The sequence below is a fragment of the Mustela lutreola genome, chromosome 4, assembly GCF_030435805.1.
Source record: "Mustela lutreola isolate mMusLut2 chromosome 4, mMusLut2.pri, whole genome shotgun sequence".
Lineage (NCBI taxonomy): Eukaryota > Metazoa > Chordata > Mammalia > Carnivora > Mustelidae > Mustela > Mustela lutreola.
The window spans coordinates 52,513,022-52,534,575 of record NC_081293.1 but is presented as its reverse complement, the minus strand read 5'-3'; the positions used below and the strand labels follow the sequence as shown (position 1 = coordinate 52,534,575).

The following is a 21,554-nucleotide window of genomic DNA, read 5'->3' as shown; positions in this document are numbered from 1 at the left end:
AAAAATTCATTTAAAAAACAGAAGGAATAAGTTTTGTATTTTTAAAATACTTCAGAAAGATAATTAAAATTTAATAATATGAAAATTTTACATTAATAAAACCAATATATAGTAGAAAGTTTATAGGGTAGATCAATATGAAAAAGAAAGTAAAAATTACATATAACCCCACTTTCCAGAGAAACACGTAATGACATATTGGTATATTTCTTTCCCATCTTTTTTCTTTGCATAATGGCATGTATTTTTTTTTAATACAGTCAAGATCATACTTTGTATTCCTTTTGTTTATTTATTTTGCTTTCATTTAACATATCATGAGTATTTTTCTACATCCTTAAAAGGTCTATGAAAACATTTTATAGTAGCTCCATAACATTCTTCTGCAATTTATTTAACCATTACCCTATTTTTGGTTTTTTAGAATATCGTAAATTTTTTCTGTTATTAATGCTGAAATGAATAAATGTGTGTACAAATCTTTGTTCACATTGTTCTATTTTATTTATGATTGTTCCCTAAAAAAGGAGTTGTTGGCACATAATGCCAAAAAGCTTTCTAGAAATGGATTAATTTATACTCCCACTAACAATGTATGAAAGTGCTTGTTTTATGGCACCCTTAACAGCGAAACTGGTTGTGTTTGAAGAGAACTTGGCTATCATTTTGGGGCTTGAAGCATTTGTTGAAAAAATAGAGTGGGTGGGTGGGGGGGGTCTGTGTATTTATTTATGGTACCCAGAGGCACTTATCTGTTTGAGGTTAGTTATCTATTTGCTTTTATAGTGGCTGACTAACCAAATTATTAAATAAAATAGAATATTTACTTATCTACCCAAGAGCAAACTACTCTGCCACTTATCTTGATGCAATGATTGAAGCTCTAAGGAGGTTAATGGAAGTTAGGAATTTCAGTTGGCTATTTTTCCCCTAAAATTAAAAGATTACATTTGAAATAAGTTAGTTGAAAAATTGATCAAAAAAGTTTAACTAGGGCTCCTGGGTGGCTCATTTCATTAAGCGTCTGGCTTCTGAAGCATCTGAATTCTGTATCATTAAGGAAAGATAAGAGTCTGGAATATTCAAATCCTCAGTCAATCAAAATAAAGCCATATCACATCCTCTTCATCTAATAATCAAAACTTTTAAATGTTTTTTACTCATAATCATTCAATGCTACTTTCTTTTCTTATTTTTTTTTTTTTTTAAGATTTTATTTACTTATTTGAGTGGGGAGGAGAGGGCAAAGGAAGAGTGAGAGGAAGAAGCCAACTGCCCGCTCTGCAGAGATCCCAACGGGACTTGATCCCAGAACCCTGAGATCATGACCTGAGCCCAAGGCAGACATTTAATTGACTGAGCCACTCAGGCACCCTCAATGCAACTTTCAGAAAGTTTAGTTGTTTAAAATGTATTTAGGTACCAGTTCATTTCAGCAGGTATAGTAACATAAAAATGTTATTTCAGCAAACAGGGCTTCTGTGTGATTGCTCTTTCAGAGTCAGGTAGGGATAAAAGTAAGGACATGTTTTTCCATGCAAAAGCAGATCTTTTTATTCTTTCTCTCCTAGATCTTTTATTCTTTTTTTTTTTTTTTTTAAGATTTTATTTATTTATTTGATAGAGATCACAAGTAGGCAGAGAGGCAGAGAGAGAGAGAGGGAGGAGGAAGCAGGCTCTCTGCTAAGCAGAGAGCCCTATTCGGGGCTCAATCCCAGGACCCTGAGATCATGAACTGAGCTGAAGGCAGAGGCTTTAACCCACTGAGCCACCCAGGCACCCCTAGGCCTTTTATTCTTCTCATTTTTCCCTACCCTCTCTTCATCCAGTTTTTCCCATCTCTCCCTCTCTCCCTCTCTGTTGTTCTCACACATGCAAATACACACACACACACACACACACACACACACAGAGCTACTGAGTAACTGTTACTTAAACTTAAAAAAAAAAAAAAGATTTTATTTATTCATTTGACAGAGAGCAGGTGAGAGAGCACAAGCAGGGAGAATGGGAGAGGGAGAAGCAGACTCTCTCCTGAGCAGGGAGCTGGACATGGGGCTCGATCCCAGAACCTTGGGATCATGACCTAAGCTGAAGGCAGACAGTTAATGAACTGAGCCATCCAGGAACCCCTCATGTTCATTTCATATTATGCTTTCCAGTGATGTAATTTTAACCAGTGTGATTATAACAAAGTAGTACTTACCTCACATGCCAAGGGCTCCAATAGGCACTTCACTAGAATTAAATTTTAATTTTTACAATGCCCTGAAAAGCATATAATGGGTAAACTGAGGGACAGATAGGTTAAGGACCAGCCCAAGGTCATGCAATTAGTAGAGTCAACCAGAGATTCCACACTGTCTGGCTTGCTACCTTTACAACCTTGCTACTTAATATGGCCCATGGACAAGAGGCAATTGATGAGATCTGGGTGCATAAAGAACGGGCAAATTCTTGGCCACAGAGACCTATTGAGTTAGATCCTTATTTTAACAAGATCGCTCAAATGATGTCTGTGCATAATAAAGTAGCACTATATTATATTGTATATTAAAAATTACATTGGTTTTGAAATCCTTCCCAAGGATTATTCCTGATTTGATTTTAGTTCATGTAGGCTATCAGCATTTTCCACAAGAGGAGGAGGGAAACTGTTAAATTATTCATGTCTCCTCCACTTCAAATTGCTGTTCTGCAGCTTCTTTGATTCAGATCTTTTTTAATCCAGAGAAAAAACTGATTTGTCTACTTGTGGACATTTGGTCAACATCTCACTCAGCAAAGCATAGTTATGTTTTTAACAGTCTTTAATCATGGACTAAACACAAAGATTTATATTCCATGAGTTCATTCTTGTTAGTCGTTTACCAAATTAAAGAGAACAATGCTAACACTTTTTGAATAAAACTGGACATCTTGGGCGCCTGGGTGGCTCAGTGGGTTAAGCTGCTGCCTTCGGCTCAGGTCATGATCTCAGGGTCCTGGGATCGAGGCCAGGATCGAGGCCTGCATCGGGCTCTCTGCTCAGCAAGGAGCCTGCTTCCCTCTCTCTCTCTCTCTGCCTGCCTGTCTACTTGTGATCTCTCTGTGTCAAATAAATAAATAAAATCTTAAAAAAACAAACAAACTGGACATCTTGAAATAGTTGATGTTTTAGATGGTTAGCAAGGTATTACAGATCTGTATAAACTGGTCTCCCTACTGATTCATTTTGTGAACATGATTATTGTGTCAGAGGAGCAAGGATAGGTAAGAAGGAAGTCTAACTTGGGCAGTGGAATAACAATGTCAAGTAGAAATGTAATGCAAGATGCGTATGTTTTAAGTTTGCTAGTAGCCACATTAAAAAAGTAAAAAGAGGGACACCTGGGTGGCTCAGTTGGTTAAGCAGCTGCCTTCAGCTCAGGTCATGATCCCAGCGTCCTGGGATTGAGTCCCACATCCGGCTCCTTGCTCTGCGGGGAGCCTGCTTCTTCTCTGACTCTGCCTGCCACTCTGTCTGCTTGTGCTTGCACTCACTCTACCTCTCTCTCTGACAAATAAATAAATAAAAATAAAATCTTTAAAAATAAATAAATAAAAATAAAAAATAAAAAAGTAAAAAGAAACAGCTTAATTTTAATATATTTTATTTAACCCAGTGTAGCAAAGTATCCTAACATGTAATCAATATAAAAATTATTACTGAAATAATTAATAAATATTTTTTGTACTAAGTCTTGAAAACTTTGGTATGTATTTTGTATTTACAGTGTCTCAATTTGGATGCTTAATTTTTAGCAGTTAAACAGTGAGATACAGTCCAATAAAAACAAAATTGTGTTTGATGGAAAATATATTATTGCTTTGGTTTTAAACTTTAATTAAAATTAAATAAAATAAATTAATTCATTTTGATCACATTGGGCACATTTCAGTGTATGTGGGATTGTGTTTCTAATATAACTATTTTCAGACCTATGGAACTGATCACACCCTATATGGTCAGTAAGTGAATGTCACTGTGGGCTGTAGTGTGTTAAAAAAAATACTTTACAGAGAATAAAGAGGGAGTTAAAGCTATTTAGGTTATAAAGCTTATGATTTTACTGCCTCTGGTCCTTACCGCAGTTGACGTTTACCTGTCTTATTAGTGGTTCAGAATCAATTTCTCAGCCTTTTGGACACACTGAATTTTACGTTTAGGGCCAGCAGTTCGGGTTCTTCCATTTCCCGCCCCTCTGTGGCATTAGATACTTGCTCGGAGCTTTGTATACTTTTAAGAAAAGTATGGTTAGCAGTATAGTATGAGTGGGCTAATTAGGCCCAGAGGCTTTAAAACTTAAATGTGTACCTGGATCACCTGGTACTCGCTAAAAATACCAGTATCTGGACCCCACCTTTCTAGATAATGATGCACAAAGTTTACAATGGGCCCTGGACAGTTCCAAATCGTTCTAAGTGTTTAAGTCGAAGAACGTTTGGAGACCGCTGAAGTAAGCAACTCATACTTAAAGGCTGCGAGTTCGAATTTAATACATCCTGCTGCTGTTGCCACGCATTCTGTTTTCCCCAGGCTGAGAGGTTTTCCCAGGAGGTTGCTGCTTTTCTTCTGCAGGTGGGTTTTCCAGGCTGTTAAACTGCATCCCCACAGACTGCCCTGATAGCGTCCCTGTCCCAAGTCCTGTTAAAGCGACCTGAGCTTGCAGAGGTAGAACGTGGCCATGTGACTGACAAACCGGTTGCCAGTTGGGGCGGCCATTTTTGAGGCGGGCACCAGCCTCATGCCCCACAAGCCGGGAATAGGGGGAACCTTGTTACCAAGACTTAAGATGGCCCCCGCGCCCGCTAGCCACTCCGCTAGCCAGCGCGCCAGGGAGCGAACACAAGACACGCGGCCGGCTGCCTCGCCCGGAGGCGCCCGGGGCTCATCTCCGGCCTCCGGCGGTGGGCGGAGCGCCCGCCTCCTCCCGGCGCGGCCAATCAGCACGTGGGGCCGGTTCGGCGGGGGCCGCTGGCTTGCGGGGTGTGTGAGGACGCGCTCCCGGTCGCCGAGTGCCCGAGCAGAGGAGCAGTTGCCGTGGTACCTGCTGCTGCTGCTGCCGGTGCGGACGCAGAGCATCTGAGGCGAGCGCTGGTGCGTGGGGCAGGAAAGTGAAGCCATGACGTCCATCAGGTAATGAGAGGGCGGCAGCCTAAAGTGCTCGCCTACTGGGCGTTAGCCTCCTGACTGCCGAGAACTGTCGCCCCTTCTCTTGAGTGGTCTGCAGCCTCCCCGTGGCACGGGTCCCCCTTACGTTGGAGGTTCTCTCTGCACTTTTTATTTGGTCATTGCTGCTCTCAGAAGTTTTTGGGTCTCTGGCACATGGCCGAGCCCAGTAACTAGCCGCACCGGTGAGGTGACCCCCGCCCAGATTCCAAGGCGTGAAGCTTGCTTGTGTGGGTAGTGGATTTCTCATGAGGGAAAAAAAAAAAAAAAATGCAGCTACCATTCTCTCCCAGGGGTGACCCAGCGCCTGAGAAAGTGTGACGTGGACCATGTGTGGCCATGCCTGCATGTCATGCCTTCTGACAACTTCGTTGGTGGCCATGAGCAGACCAGCATATTTGGCCCTGCTCTGATGTAGATACGTAGCCCCTAAGTTGCGAAATTGTGTGTGTCCCTAAAATGTTTGCTTCTGACTGGAGTTCATATTCTGGTTGCCAAAGGTACCATCTGTTTACCTACTTTTATTTGAGAGTCGCAAGTAAAATGACTTTTGTGAGATAGAGGTATAAAGCGAGAGCAGAAAAACAGGAGACTCACCCCAATTGCTTTCCCAAGTTGTGAAGGTTTGGTTTTTTGTTTGTTTTTGTTTTGTTAATGGTAAGAGCTTAATGGGCCGCTCCACTTTCTGCAGGTAGCATTGACAGAATGTTGAACTATGCTAATGCGACTATTTATAAAAAGAGATAAATTGCTTTATTTACCCAGTGTTCTGAACTGCCTCTTTCAAAAGAGACCTTAGTGTTCATTGTCCCAGGGAAAGGGAGGCTCTAACACAAATTGGAAGAGAATAAAATAAATTAATTTTTGGTCCGTGAGCTTTCAACATTCTAAGCCCTGATGATATCTCAGTGCTCATTTTGACTGTATAATATTCAAGAGATGACTTGGGAACCTAATCCTCAGGTAAGATAAGACAAGATGCAACTGTGCTGACTTGGATACAGTTTCTTAAATTATATAATTTTATGCTAACATAGACAAGGACTACTTACCTCATTATGCAGGAGGAGAAATCCAGATGCTAAAACTTGGAGACCCACCTGGAAAGGATTCACAATAAGTTATATTGGGACATAAGAGTCTAGCTTTTAATGCCAAGAGTGTTTTCGAATGAATTAACATTATGCTGTCAAACCAAGTTAATATCCCCTCACCTCACTCCCACTTCCATTCCCATACCTGCAGTCTGCCGCTAATTAGGAGTGTGGGTTAGATACTTTCTATGTTAAGAATCAGTTCTTAATGTGGACTCAGTTTTAATTGACCATTGTCTTCCTGGTTGCTCTTCAGTGGAGAAACACAAATCTAAAGCCTCAGTTGCTAGCAAGTGATGGCTGTTTTAATGTAGGGGTTGAACGGCCATTGTGTTCAAGACTGAAGTAAAGGTTGACATCTGCCTTATTCGACTTGTGGAAGGATTGATTTTTGCTAATAGTTAAATTTTATGGTTGTTTCTTCAGATGTTAGTTTGTATTTTACATAGTCTTGAATTATAGTGATGGCCCCCCAGATTTTTTTTTTTTTTAAATTTTAATTATTTACTTGGCAGAGAGAGAAAAGAGAGGGTGTGTGGGCACAAGCCGGTAGAGGGAGAGGGAGAAGCAGGCTCCCTGCTGAGCAAGGAGCCCAATGGGAGGCTCTATCCCAGGACCCTGGGATCATGACCTGAGCTGAAGGCACTCCGACTCCCCCCAAATTTTTGAAATGTTATCTAAACCAGATACCACATTTACACCTGAGGAAACAGACCAATAAAAGTTGAGTGCCTTGTGCGAAATCATTTAGTAGTAGTTAGGAATTGAATCGAGACATCCATGATATGGTGTACTGCATGATGCTTCTATAGAAACAATATCCTTAACTTAAATTTCCTGAAAAAGCTGCTTCTATGGACTAAAATTGTCAAGTATCATGAGAAACAATTATAGCAACTCTTCTGCTTTGCTCTAGTTCTCTAAGGAATTTGTTAACTTAGAACTTAGGTTGACGAGTAGGCAGGGAGACTGAAGTTGAAGCAACTCTCTGTAAGTGGTGGCAGTGTTGAATGAGTCGATAATCCTAAAGAAAGAAGCTACTTTCCACTGAGGACTGCCTTCAATGAATTTTGCCAGTTTTAGTTTTCACAGACATGCTGTTAGGCTTGCTCCCATTTTGTGCCAAGTCTAACAGTAGCCCAAAGATCGGTATTAGTTAACCAGCTTTTACTGGTGATGAGAGTGATCAAGATCACAAAATTATTCAAATCTGATTTTATGTCCAGTGTTGTTTTTTACACCACACTTAAAATAATTGTTGCTAAATATAGTAATATGTGCCTTTTCAATGACAGAATATAAGATTGGAAACCAGACTAGTGGTCAGCATGCCAGGGTTCTGAGTCATTTTTCTTGAATTAACTGATTTTCCTTTTCTTTTTTCTGTGGACATTTGTTTAATGAAATACTCAGTGGTGATGATGCTAATGTGTATCCCACAGTGTTGTTGGATAGGTATGAAAGTGCTTTTAAGTTTCAGGACATTTTGTAAATGCAGTGTTCTCTCATTAAAGCAATTTGAATCTCTTAGAGACTGTTGTCTGAAAAAAAAGTTTCAATTTTAATTTTTTTAAATGTCTTTTTTTTAAAAATTTATTTGTTTATTTGACAGAGAGAGAGAGCACAAATAGGCAGAGAGGCAGGCAGAGAGGAAGGGCGAAGCAGGTCCCCGCTGAGCAGAGAGCCCTGCATCTATCCCAGGACCTTGAGACCATGATCTGAGCTGAAGGCAGAGGCTTAAACCATTGAGCCACCCAGGCGCCCCTGAATTTTAGATTTTTAAATAGGAAGCAAACTTACCGATTCTCTCGTTTTACATATCAAGAAACTGAAGCCAAAAGAAACTGCGATTTGTTTAAGCTCAAGCAAACTGTTGCAGATCTTTAACTAGAATTCAGATCTCTAGACACCCGGTTCAGTGCCCTTTACAAATTAACATTCAACTATTAGGAATTCATAAATAATGATTTTTTTTTTTTTTTTTTTTTTTTTTTTTTTAAAGATTTTATTTATTTATTCGACAGAGAGAGATCACAAGTAGGCAGAGAGGAAGGCAGAGAGAGAGGAGGAAGCAGGCTCCCTGCTGAGCAGAGAGCCCGATGCGGGACTCGATCCCAGGAACCTGAGATCATGACCTGAGCTGAAGGCAGCGGCTTAACCCACTGAGCCACCCAGGCGCCCCATAAATAATGATTTAAATCAAAAGCATTTAAAAAAATCTGAGATCTTTGAATGAATTTGGCTGGCGATAACTGTCTTTTCGACTTGTTTTTTGTATTCTACTCTGTTACATCATTACTGATGAGTCTAAATTTACAGCCTCTAAAACCAATAGTCCTTGAAGAATAACTTTTGTTTTTTGTTAAATATATCAGATTCCAACTGGTCTTTTTTCGGGAAATGATAAAGCATATTTGATAAATTGATGGTTTTGTCATTTTAACTGGCCCAATAGGAAAGTTGATAATGAGTTAAATTCAGGAGACATTGAAAGATGTACAGTGTTTGGCCTAGATGAGAATCTTAAAGAACACCTGGGTCATTCAGTCAGTCAAGCGTCCACCTTCGGCTCAGGTCAGGATCTGGGGTTCCCTGGATCAAGTCCCTGCTTTGGGCTCCCTGCTCAGTGGGGAGTCTGCTACTTCCTCTGCCCCTCTGCCTGCTTCTGCGCTCTCTCAATTAAATAAAGAAAAAAATCTTAAAAAAAAAAAAAAAAAAGAAATCTTAGAGGGCATTTTACCCTTTTCCTTTCTCTGTACTGGACCTTGAGGCTCAAAGTGAAGGGTATGTCCTAGTTAGGCAGTGGTAGAGCTTAAGATAGAACTTAGGTCTTCTGACTCCTACTTTATGTACTTTACACTGAGCAACACTGTTTCAAAATACTGCTGTGAATATTGCCTTGTTTTCCTAACATCAATGCCTAGATTGGTTTTGGACATTGCTTTAGAGCTTGATTTTGTGCCAGGAAAGACTAGGAAAATTAGGTAGGGAGACAGAGTGTTTGCTATAGAGCTAAGGAACCCTCTTCTTTGTCCTGTCCAGACAGGTTAGATTTGGTCTATTCTGGGACTTGACATGACTGTGCCCTACATGATGATTCTGGAACTACTTTTGTGGGTTAGGCCTACATTGGAAAATTTATGTGGGCTGTGAGTTGGGTCCTAGCGTATTTTTCTTCTAACACTCAAGACTTTTGAGATGCGTCCAATAAGATCTGCCAAGCCACTCAGATGGCGAACATTCATATGGAGACTAAAATGTGGCTGAGATCGAAGCTGCCTTGCTTTGTTGAGTTAGTTTCTTTGGAACCTTTAAATAGAATTTTCAGACTCCTTGCAGGACCTGTGTCTTTTATAAGAATTGTGAATTTCAGATTACTATGCAAACTTTTTTTATGCTATGGGACTTCTTAGGCAAATGAGCTTTTAAAATAAAATTGTTTCATTTATGAAATATACCGGAGAAGAAAAACAAATCCTTCTTATATAGAACTGTGCAGTGTTGTCAGTTGTTAATGCTCATATTTGTAAATAGGTCATCTTTGTTTGAAAAAGCATGTAAGGCCTCCTAACTACAAATCTTTCCAGCCACAGTATTGCTACATTAAGAACTGTCAAAGATAAAAGGGAACCAAAATGATTGCCTAGACTGTTGGAATGTTAACCCTTTCCTCTAACATTGGTTAACAATCTTGTTTCTTTACCTCTTCATGCCTACTCCTTTTTAAATTGTTACTTAAAAAATACTATAATTGGGACACCTGGGTGGCTCAGTCATCAGGTGTTTGCCTTCAGCTCAGGTCATGATCCCAGGGTCCTGGGATTGAGCCCCTGCATCAGGCTCTGTGCTTGGCAAGAAGCCTGTTTCTCCTTTCCCACTCCCCCTGCTTGTATTCCCTCTCTAGCTGTGTCTCTGTCAAATAAATAAACAAAATCTTAAAAAATAAAAAAATAAAATACTATAATAAAACATAAATATGGGTTTTTATTTTCAAATATCAAAGCTAGCTTATAAATAGGATGACCATATGTCCCACTTTGCCCAGGACAATCCTGGATCATGCTAGTTATCCTGGCATAATTATTAATAGTTCTTTCTTTATTCTCAAAAGTGTCCTATTTGGGTAATAAATTATCTGGTCATCTACTTAGACACTGTAAAAATTCTGTTGTAGTAGATTTGAAATAGGACCATAAGATAATTGAATATTAGCCTATATTTTGGCTGGGTTTGGGTATTTTTCATTGGTCAGACATTTTTATTGTACTGAGAGTTCTAGATGTCCAGATATAGTATATAAAACATGAAAGCACATGATTTGAAGTTGGGACTCATTTATTTGTTGTTGGACTTTTGGCAGGTCATAAAACCTTTCTGAACCTCTTATTTCTGTTAGAGATCATTGCAATACCTACCCTATGGGGTTATTGTGAGGCTTTAAAGACAATAACATAAAACAAAGACGGTAACATATAAAAATGTTTAAACTACAAATTATAAGTATTAGTCATGTCACATATGTGTTTCTGAAAATTGAATATAAAATGAACAATTTTGTTGGAGTGCCTGGCTGGCTCAGTCAGAAGAACATGCCACTCTTGATCTCTGGGTCATGAGTTCATGACCAGGTTGGGTGTAGAGATGACTAAAAAGATTAAGTAAAATGGAACAATTTTGTTTAGTTTAAGGGAACTTATTATTTAACAGAGCATAGACTACCTTTTAGAAGTGTTTTACTGTTAACAGGAAGCAGGAAATTAATAGTAGTTGAAGCTGTATATGGAGATTTTGAGGGGGGCTGAAATTTCAACATTATTTGTATGTTGAAAAGAATAATCCTTTAGGAAGCAGAGAAATAGATGATGCTAGACAGAGCGACGAGGGGTTTTTTGTTTTGTTTTGTTTTGTTTTCTTGGGAGGGGTTCAAAGAGAGATTTATTACTTGGGATGCTTGGGTGGCTCACTTGGTTAAGTGTCTCCCTTTGGCTCAGGTCTTTCTTGATCCCGGGGTCCTGGGATCGAGTTCCGCGTGCAGCTCTTTGCTCAGCATGGAGCCTGCTTCCTGCTCTGCCGGCTGCACCCCCTGCTTGTGCTCTCTCCGACAAACAAGTAAAATTTAAAAAAAAGAGAGAGAGAGAGAGAGAGAAGACTTACTGTGTAAATTAGTGTCTCATTAGTTTGAAAGACTGTAAACTTTTTTTTTATCAAAAAAAAAAAAGAGCTTTATTAAGTAAGTTACTGTAACAGAGATAATTTTCTTGAGTATGCAGGAAGGCATATTCAGAATACAAATACAGAATTGGCCTTACAGAGCCTAAGGGACACAAATATTTCCTTTGTTTATCCATTTAGCTAGTGAAAAGAAATGCCAGTGATACAATTATGTAGAGAAAAATCACAGATCCTAGGTTCACTGAATTTTGAATATGAATATATATTCATATATTTATTTATTTGTATAAACACAACTCAGGTCAATATATAAAACATGGTCATTTCCCCTGCCTCTTTTCAATCAGTTCTACTCCCCGTACTATCCAGGCAACCATTTTCTGACTTATGTTGGTAGATACTGGTTTGCCTGTTGCAGGACTTCATATACGTGGAATTCTGTGATAAGCACCATTTGTGTCTATTTACTTTTATCTGATTACTTTTGTTCTATAACAATTTTGAGAGTCATCCATTTTGATGTGTATATCAGTTTGTTCGTTTTCATTGCTAAGTAATATTCCATTATACAGAGATAGTAACAGTTATCCTATTGGTGGACTTCGGGTTGTTTCTAATTTTTGGTTACTATAAATAAGGTTGCTTTGAACTTTTTTTTTTAAGTCTTTGGTCTTTTGTAAACACCTAGGTGTGGGAATTGCTGTGTCCTAGGATAGATGTCTGTTTAACTTTAGAAACCACTGAACTTTTTCAAAGTGGAAAACTGAGCACATTCCACATTCCTACTGATGGTGTTATAAAACTACCAGTTATTCCATATTTTTTCTTTTTTTTTTAATGTTGGTGGTTTGTTTGTTTTTTTTTAAAGATTTTATTTACTTATTTGACAGACAGAGATCACAAGTCGGCAAAGAGGCAGGCAAAGAGAGAGGAGGAAGCAGGCTCTCTGCTGAGGAGAGAGCCCAATAGGAGGCTTGATCCCAGAACCCTGGGATCATGACCCAAGCTGAAGGCAGAAGCTTTAACCTACTGAGCCACCCAGGTGCCCCATATTTTTTCTTTTTTTTAAAGATTTTATTTATTTGAGAGAGAGAAAGCACGAGCTGGAGGGGAGGGAGAAGCAGACTCCTTGCTGAGCATGGAGCCAAACATGGGCCTCTATCCCAGGACCCTGGGATCATGACCTGAGCTGAAGGCAGTTGCTTAACCAACTGGGCCACCCAGGAACCCCCATACCTCACTGTCTTAATGTAGTTTTGTATTTGTTGTTTCTTTAATTTTTTTTCTAGAATAGAGTAATAAAGCCTGGAATGGGCCTGGAGTGTTTTTTGGGTAAAAGGGTAGAAGATTAAAAAGTTGTTTTTTTTTTTTTTTTTTAAGATTGATTGATTGATTTTAAAGAGAGAGAGAGAAAGAGGGTATGCAGGCATGAGCAGGGGTGAGGGGCAGACGGAGAGGGAGAGAAAGAGAAAGAATCCTGAAGCAGACTTGCTGCTGAGCTCAGAGACCAACATGATGGCTCAATCCCAGGACCCTGAGATCATGATCTGAGCTGAAATCGATAGCTAGCTTCTTTGACTGAGACACCCATGTAACCCAATTTCTGCACATTCTTACCAATATTTGTTATGGTCTCCCAGTCTTTGGTGAGAGGCTCTGCTTGCAGAAGCATATGTTTAACGCTCAGGCAGGAATACAACTCTGCCATAACCTTTATTTCCTGTTTGTGCTGAGGCTTATGGCTCAGAGATGATTGCTTAGGACCTTTCAGGTGTTGAGCATGCCACAGTTCTGGGCACATGTACATGGCCTTCTAGATTCTCAGGACTATTCAGAACTTTTCAGAACCCTTTATGGATATCTCATGCCCCCACTTTTCCATTTAAGTTTTTTGGTTAGTTTCTTGTTTGTAGCAACTGCTTCAGAAGCTGGGATGTTAAACAATTACAGTTGATTGTTTTTGACAAATTCCCCTGGGGAAAAGGCTCTTAGAGCTGGGCAAGCTCTGAGTCGGGTCAAAAAATAAGAAGCCTCAGGAATGCGGTTTTTCATGAAATTGCCTGCGAGCTCAGATAATAGCAGTTATCTGGAAATAGGGCTTTGAAAGAGCTCCAGTCCTTTTCTGACCCTTCCAGTAGCTGCTATGCTCCTGTTTTTCACTGTGTGTGTGTGTAGGCTTTTGAGAGTGTTATATAAATGGAATCATAGGGTATGTAACACATAGATATGGCTTTTATTTTCACTTGGCATGTGTCTTTGAGTTACATCCAAATTGTATCATAGTTCATTTTTTTTCTTATTCCATGTTCATCTATTGTATTGATGTACCACAGTTTTTTAACCTACTAACTTGTTGGAGGACATTTGGTCATTTCCAATTCTTTTTTTTTTTTTTTTACTTTTACAGATAAAACTATTGTGAACATTTGTGTACAGGTTTCTGTGTGAACTTAAGTTTTCATTTTGCTAGGATAAATGTCCAATAGTGTGATTCCTTCCTTATTTTGTGTTTTACCAATTATCAAAAGAGGGGTGTTAAGACTGTGCATTTGTCTTATTTGTTTCTCTCAAGTTTTTTCCCTTAGTGTTTTGAAACCATTTATTTTCTTTTCTTGATGAAATGAGTTATTTGTATGAAATCCTTTTTATATGGTGCCACTCCTTATTTTAATCTACCTTGTCTATACAGCATAGGGAATAAAATTGATGGTATTGTAGTAGCATTGTAGGATGACAGATGGTAGCTAGACTTGTGGTGAGCATAACATAATGTATGGAGTTGTTGAATCACTGTTTTGTATACCTAAAACTAATATAACATTGCATGTCAGCTATACTTTAATAAAGTCTATAAATATAGCCACTGCAATTTTCTTATAATTAGTGTTTTCATAGAGTATCTTTCTGTTCAGTATTTTATTTTCAAACTCTCTGTGCCTTTATATTTAAAGTGCATCTCTAGTAAATTATGTCACATTTGTTTTTGTTTTTGTTTTTAAATATTTTAGAGAGAGCACATGTAAGTTGGGGGAAGGGCAGAGAAAAGGGAGAGAGAGAATCCCAAGCAGATCCTGCCCTGAGCATGCAACCTATTGTGGGGCTCCATTCCACGACCCTAAAAATACCATCATGCCAAAAGTCAAGAGTCAGATGCCCTCTAGCTGAGCCCTCTAGGTGCCCCCATTTAATTTGTTTTTTAATCCAGTGTGACAGTCTTCATCTTTTAATTGGTGTGTTTAACCCACTTACATTTAATATAATTACTAATATGGCTGAATTTTAGTGTACCTCCTTTTGTTTTCCATTTATCCTTTATGTTGTTTTTTTTATCTTCCCTGCCTTTTTTCTAAGTTGAGTATATTGTAGTTTTTCATTTTATATCCTCTATTGAATATTGTTGTATTATTGTGTAGTGATTGCTCTAGGGAGTGCAACATTCCTTTTTCACTTATCACAACCTATCTTTTTTTTTTTTTTTTTCACAACCTATCTTGAATTAGTGTTTTGTCGTTTCACTCTTAAAAACATTTATCAAAGACCTTACAGAATCTAGGGGGAAAGAATGGATAAAACTTGGGGAGGACAGACAGCAGTACTTAACACAGAGCTCCAGAAGCTATCATCCATACTGTGTACATCACCCACTGGAGTTGTGCAGGGGACAACTTGTGCACCTTTACCTGGGAACCTTTGGGTATGAGTTGGGCAGAGAAGATTATCTGAAAGAGGTGTCATATGAGATGTAAACAAAATGGTGTCTGGTCTATGGCCCAAAACTTTGATATCTCTTATGTTTCCTGTTTAATGTATACCTGTTTATTGTTAACCTGTTTATCCTGAAGTATAAAACCAATGGAAGACGCATAGGGCAAGTACAATGTGTGGGTTTTTCAACACCACCAAGCAATTATCTCAGTTCTGATACCATCTACATGGAGATAGTGTTAGAGCCCACAAGTTAGGGCTCAGTCCCACAAGACTGTCCCTCCCACAGTTCAGATTCCAATCAGAAGTCCAGATTATTATCTTCTTTTTATTTTATTTTTTAAAAGATTTTATTTATTTATTTATTTTAGAACATGAGCTGTATGCGAATAGGGGAAGGAGGAGAAGGGGAGGGAGGGAGGACAAATCTCTAGAAGACTCCATGCTATGTATGGAGTCCCATGGGGGACTTGATCTCATGACTCTGACATCATGACCTGAGCTGAAACCAAGAGTTGGACACTTAACTAAGTGAGCCATCCAGGTGCCCCTATGTATTTCTGGCCCCTTGTACCTCTGACCAACCAGTTATATAGTTCATAGATTGCCATGACCCCTCCTTGGGTTCAATAATTTGGCAGAGTGGCTCACAGAACTTAGAGAAGTATTTTGTTTACTGGATTAGGGTTTATTATTGTTAGACCACAAAACTAGAACATTTGGTAGTGAGTTTGATGTCCTTTACTCAAGGGAAAATTCCATGAATTCAAGGAGTACAGTGCCTTACAAGCAATGGAGTACTCCTCCCAAGGGATTTGACAAGAGTGTGCTTTATAGAGTGTTAAAAGGGGCAACTTGGGAACGGTGTGATTGACTAGGGTTGCATATCTGACCTTATTTAGAAAGATCAAGGAACAAGGAAGTAAGTATAGAGTTGGCTGGTGTTAGGGGAATAGCTGATTGGATATACTACATTTCTGGTCAATTGGACCAGTTATAGGAACGCAAAAGTTTAGTTTGCTGATGAGGCGCTCTGGGCAGGAGCTGGCTTTATAGTAAAAATGAATTACAAAATAAAGCGGATTCACAAAATCAAATACAACAATTTATATCTGTTAATATTAGAAAAGAAATATGAGATTGGAATCAACAAAATAACTAACCTACATGTATTTGAGAAGCCCAAAGAGGGTATAGGTTTTAGGTGAAGCTTAATTGGTCCAACTTCATTAATGGCCTAGTTTCATTATGTTTTTCCATTCTGCCCTCTGTGATGTCAGATTTATCCCAAGGTAGCTCATCTGGGGACCTTGAGGTACTTAAGGTGCTAGTACCTCCTGCATTTATATCTACTAGGAAGGAAGATAGTTTGTATGTGAGCACTCCTAGAAAAAAATCTTGGAGTCCATTTTTATTTGACTGGCTTAGGTTATATGTCCATCTCTGATCAATAAAGGTAGAGAAATACATTGTGCAGATTGGTTTAGTCTTTGCTGTGCCTCAAGGTTATACCAGTCAGACCCTTACACTGGAGTGGATCAATTTCACCCAGATCTCTTGAAGGAGGAAATTTGGGGTGAAAGTAGGGAAATGACAAGCACACAATTCTAGTTTATTATTAGAATGGCTTCAAATGACGTTAACTGAATTATAATGTTATTGGCAATAACAAGGCAAAAGTTGTCATGTATTTATATGACATATAAATATAATTTTTTAAAAAGATTTTATTTATTTATTTGACAGGCAGAGATCACAAGCAGGCAGAGAGGCAGGCAGAGAGAAAGAGGAAGGGAAGCAGGCTCCCTGCTGAGCAGAGAGCCCGACACAGGGCTCGATCCCAGGACCCTGAGACCATGACCCCAGCCGAAGGCAGAGGCCCAACCCACTGAGCCACCCAGATGCCCCAGACATATAAATATAATTTATATTTACATATATAAGTTGGTTCTTTTATATATATATATATATATATATGTATATATATACATATATATATGTAAGAAGAACAAGGTTTTTCCCCATCATTATTTTTTTTTCCATCATTATTTTTTTTAAAAAAGATTATATTTATTTATTTGAGAGAGAGAGAGCATGAATGGGGGGAGGGTGCAGAGGCGACTTTACGCTTAGTAGGGAGCCTGGACGTGGGGCTGGATCCCAGGACCCTGGGATCATGACCCGAGCCGAAGGCAGATGCTTAACTGACTGAGCCACCTAAGTGCTCCTCCCCATCATTATTCTTAATAATATATAAAAATTTACTTCCAGTCTTAAATTTGAGTGATTCAGTCCCAGCATATTCTTGTTCTTTGCGTAAAAGTTTTCTTGTCCATATGCATTCAGGGGAAAAAAAGTTTTCCTGGACAAATAGGTTGAGGAATATAAGTTTAAACAGGGTTCTGTGATTCAGTGTACTCATCTTTTTTCCCATACTAATTTGACTATAGAAACCTTAGGCCCTGGAGACCTGGGTGGCTTAGTCGGTTAAGCATGTGCCTTCGGCTCAGGTCATGATCCCAGGGTCCTGGGATCAGGTCCCATATCAGGCTCCTTGATCAGGAGGAAGCCTGCCTCTCTCTCTGCCTGTTGCTCCCCCTGCGTGTGTGTGTGCACACATGCTCTCTCTTTCTCTCTCTAATAAATAAATAAAATCTAAAAAAAAAAAAGAAGAAACCTTAGGTCCAGAGAGAGTTCACTGACTTACTAATACTATACTACATTTTCAAATGGAATGCAATGAACTATTTTGGGAATGCAGGAGATATTCAGAGGATTGAGTTTTGAAAAAGAAATGTCACAATTATAGTCCTTAAAATCAAGAGGGGACAAGTCGAGGTGGAGAGATTGACATGAAAGAAGCAAGATACTTTGTGGTGTTAGAAATGTGCCATATTTTTATTCTGGTGGTAGTTTAATGACTGTATACATTGAATCAAACACTAAAAAATAAAAAAAGGCTATATTTTAAAAAGAGCCAAGGAATCCAGTAACACCCCATATTTTTTAAAAAAAATCAAGTTCTAGGAGTTTTTATTGTTTGAGTAACAATACATAAATCAGAGAAGTTTCTTTTTTTTTTTTTCTCAAGATTTTATTTATTTATTTGATAGACAGAGATCACAAGTAGGCAGAGAGGCAGGCACAGATAGAGGAGTAAGCAGGATCCCTGCTGAGCAGAGAGCCTGATGTAGGGCTTGATCCCAGGACCCTGCCCCGAAGGCAGAGGCTTTAAGCCACCCAGGCACCCCAATCAGAGAAGTTTCTAATAAAATGATTATCAAGTTTTACTGTATCTGCCTGTTGATCCTTTATCTCCTAAGCAGTTATTTTCTTTTTATATTAAATTTTTATTCTGATTATAAATACAACTTAAGTCTGAATAAACGTATTTTCTTTTCACTCTTCCCCATTCAGCTTTAAAAAGAAAAAAAGGGACAAATAACATTGTATATTCAGCTATAGTTGCCCAATCTGTAGTTTTATTTATTTATTTTTTGAAGATTTTTATGTATTTATTTGAGAAAGTGGGAGAGAGCACGAGCTGGGGCAAGGGACAAAGGGAGAAGGAAAAGAAGACTGTCTGCTGAGCAGGAAGCCCGACACTGGGCCCAGTCCCAGAACCCTGGGATCGTCATCTGAGTAGGAGGCAGACGCTTAACCAACTGAGCCACCCAGGTGCCCCCAATCTGTGGTTTTAATACAATACTGTAATTTAGTCTTCTAAATCATGATAGACTATAATCATAGGTTATATCCCATTCTCTTAAACTCTGGAGTACTAATCCTGTTGATATGACTGATCTCCAAATGGTGAAGATGGTAACTGCTTTGGAGGCAACTGGAAGCGATCTGAAGCAACCTGGAGATCAGTGGGAAGTTACACAGAAGCAAGTTTTGTTGAAAAACCTGGAAGAATTCCTCCCATCAAGGCTGACCCAACCATGGCCACTGGTCCATTTCTTGCTGTCAGTTGGGCTCCTCTCCGTTTAAGGCATCATTTGTGGTGGGATTCTAGCTTTCGCTTGGTTTTGACCTATACTGTAATCATTGTGAAAAGAGACTTCTTCAAAATCTATTAAATGTAATTGTAAATTATACCATTTTTGATAACCATTGAGCTGGTCTCACCATAGTCATTCCCAGTTTGTCAAGTATAGGTCTCTTGGCTGAACTCCTGTAGGATTTTCTGCAACCTCCCCAATAACTTTTGGTAGTTGGATATCTTACTAGTTAGAAAGAGTTAATTATCTGTTGTGTTTGTTGAGTATAGAACTTTGTTATGATAGACCTTTTTTTGATCTTTTTAAAAAAAACTTATTTGACAGACAGAGATCACAAGTAGGCAGAGACAGCAGAGAGAGAGGAGGAAGCAGGCTCCACACTGAGTAGAGAGCCCGATGTGGGGCTCGATCCCAGGATCTTAGGATCATGATCTGAGCCGAAGGTAGAGGCTTTAACCCACTGAGCCACCCAGGCGCCCCTGTTATGACAGATCTTTTTAAAAAATTGAAATTGATTAGCTGGTGAATATTACAAAAAAAGATCACAGGACCTGGTTTCCTCTATTATTTAATCCAATTTAAAAGTCACCATCCTTTCTAAATGGCTTTTAATATCTCTAAAATGTTTCCTGAAATATAAAAGGCAAAGGTTTAATAAACTAGTATGTTGGGTTTATTTTCAAGGTAAAATGAAGATATTTATTTTTATATTTGTATGCATTTTATACATCAGCTTTCAGAAGTATTTCTAACTTATGCTTGCTTCTGTGTGTGTGTGTGTTTGTGTTTTTTTTTTTTAGTGAAAATATTCTCTTTGGAATGGGCAATCCTCTTCTTGACATCACTGCTGTAGTGGATAAAGATTTCCTTGATAAGTAAGTATTAAATTCTTCATTTGTACTATGTGAAATTTATTTATTTATTTTTTAAGATTTTATTTCTTTATTTGATAGAGAGAGCACAGGCAGGGGGAGCAATAGGAAGAAGGTGAGGGAGAAGAAGTCTTCCTGCTGAACAGAAAGTCCGATTGGGGCTCCATACCAGGACCCTGGGATCATGACCCAAGTTGAAGGCAGATGCTTAGCTGGCAGATGCTTAGCCGATTGAGCCGATGAGCCAGGCACCCCATTATATGAAACTTATATCTAAAGAAAAACTAGTGAAAGCTGGGGACTCCAGAACCTTCAATTGGAGGAAAACTCAGGAAATTTAAACTCATTAATAGCAAGTCACACTATCATTATTTATTGAATAATTGACTATAGTTTTCCCTGGGAAAACTTGAGGTACATTTGCTCAATCCTATTGCTGGTTTCACTTGAAATTTATTTTTTATTCTGTGCAAGGAAGAAGTATATATGATTTATCTAATGATTTAATTCCCAAATTTTTAGATTGCTGTCAGTGAACTACATCTGTCATGATACTATAACATAAATGGGAGAAGAAATAGGATTAGAGAAGACAAGAAGAATATGCAGGACATAATTCAGAGGCCAGGAATCTATATTATTTCTCCCTTAATAGTAACTTTTGGTGTTTTTAACTTAGCCGAGAAATCAGTTTGTGTTTCTTTTTCTGGCTGTCTGACACCATTTGGTACAAGGAAAAAATTGAGTAGTAAAAAAAGGATTAATAATGAAAAAGCAAGTTCTGTGCCCAAGGGCAACCACTTTAAAAAAAATGAGGTAAAGTTCACTTAAAATTCATAATTAAAAAAATTTTAAAGTGTGTAATTTAGTAACTGCCAGTACATTTGCTATATTGTGCAGTCATCACCTCTATATAATCCCCAGGGCATTTTCATCACCCCAAAAAGAAAACTGTATCCAATTTCACTATCCCTGCCTGCCCTTCCCCATCTCTGCCTTGTTCCCTGGTCTCCTGGGAACTACCATTCTAGTTTCTGTTTCTGTGGATTTGCTTATTCTGGACATTTTATTTCATATAAATGGAAACGTACAGTATGTGACCTTTTGTGTCTGTCTTATTTCACTTAGCATGATGTTTTCCAGGGTTCATCAAAGATGTAGCATGTATCAGTAATTTATTCCTTTTATGGCAGAATGATATTCCATTGTATGTATGTATAATTTTTATTTACTTATGGATTAATTTCTGGATGACCAATTCTATTCCATTGATCTGTGTGTCTGTCCTTTAGGTAGTACCACATTGTCTTGATTATTATAGCATTGTATTAAATTTTGAAGTAGTTAGGTTAGGGAAAAGCCTATTAGTAAATAACATAGCACTTAATGGTGAAAGGCTGAATGATTTCCCCTAAGATTAGGAACAATTCAAGGATGTTGATTCTTACCACTTCAAAGTGTATACAGTGGTCCTAAAGATCCTAATTGGGCCAATCAGTCAAAAAGAAAGAAAAGA

General features: G+C 38.5%; 1 protein-coding gene across 2 annotated transcripts in view; it reads left to right on the top strand.

Moving 5' to 3' along the window:
• Positions 1–21,554, top strand: part of ADK (adenosine kinase) — a 541,004-nt gene that overhangs the window by 19,174 nt on the left and 500,276 nt on the right. Inside the window, exons 1-2 of one of the 2 annotated variants that reach the window (XM_059169842.1) lie at positions 4,993–5,158; positions 19,967–20,041. In XM_059169842.1, coding sequence (XP_059025825.1) covers positions 5,145–5,158; positions 19,967–20,041 — 89 coding nt within the window. In that variant the 5' untranslated portion in view covers positions 4,993–5,144. Of the gene's footprint in view, positions 1–4,992; positions 5,159–19,966; positions 20,042–21,554 lie in introns of those variants that run through there. The other variant, XM_059169841.1, reaches the window with a different exon arrangement.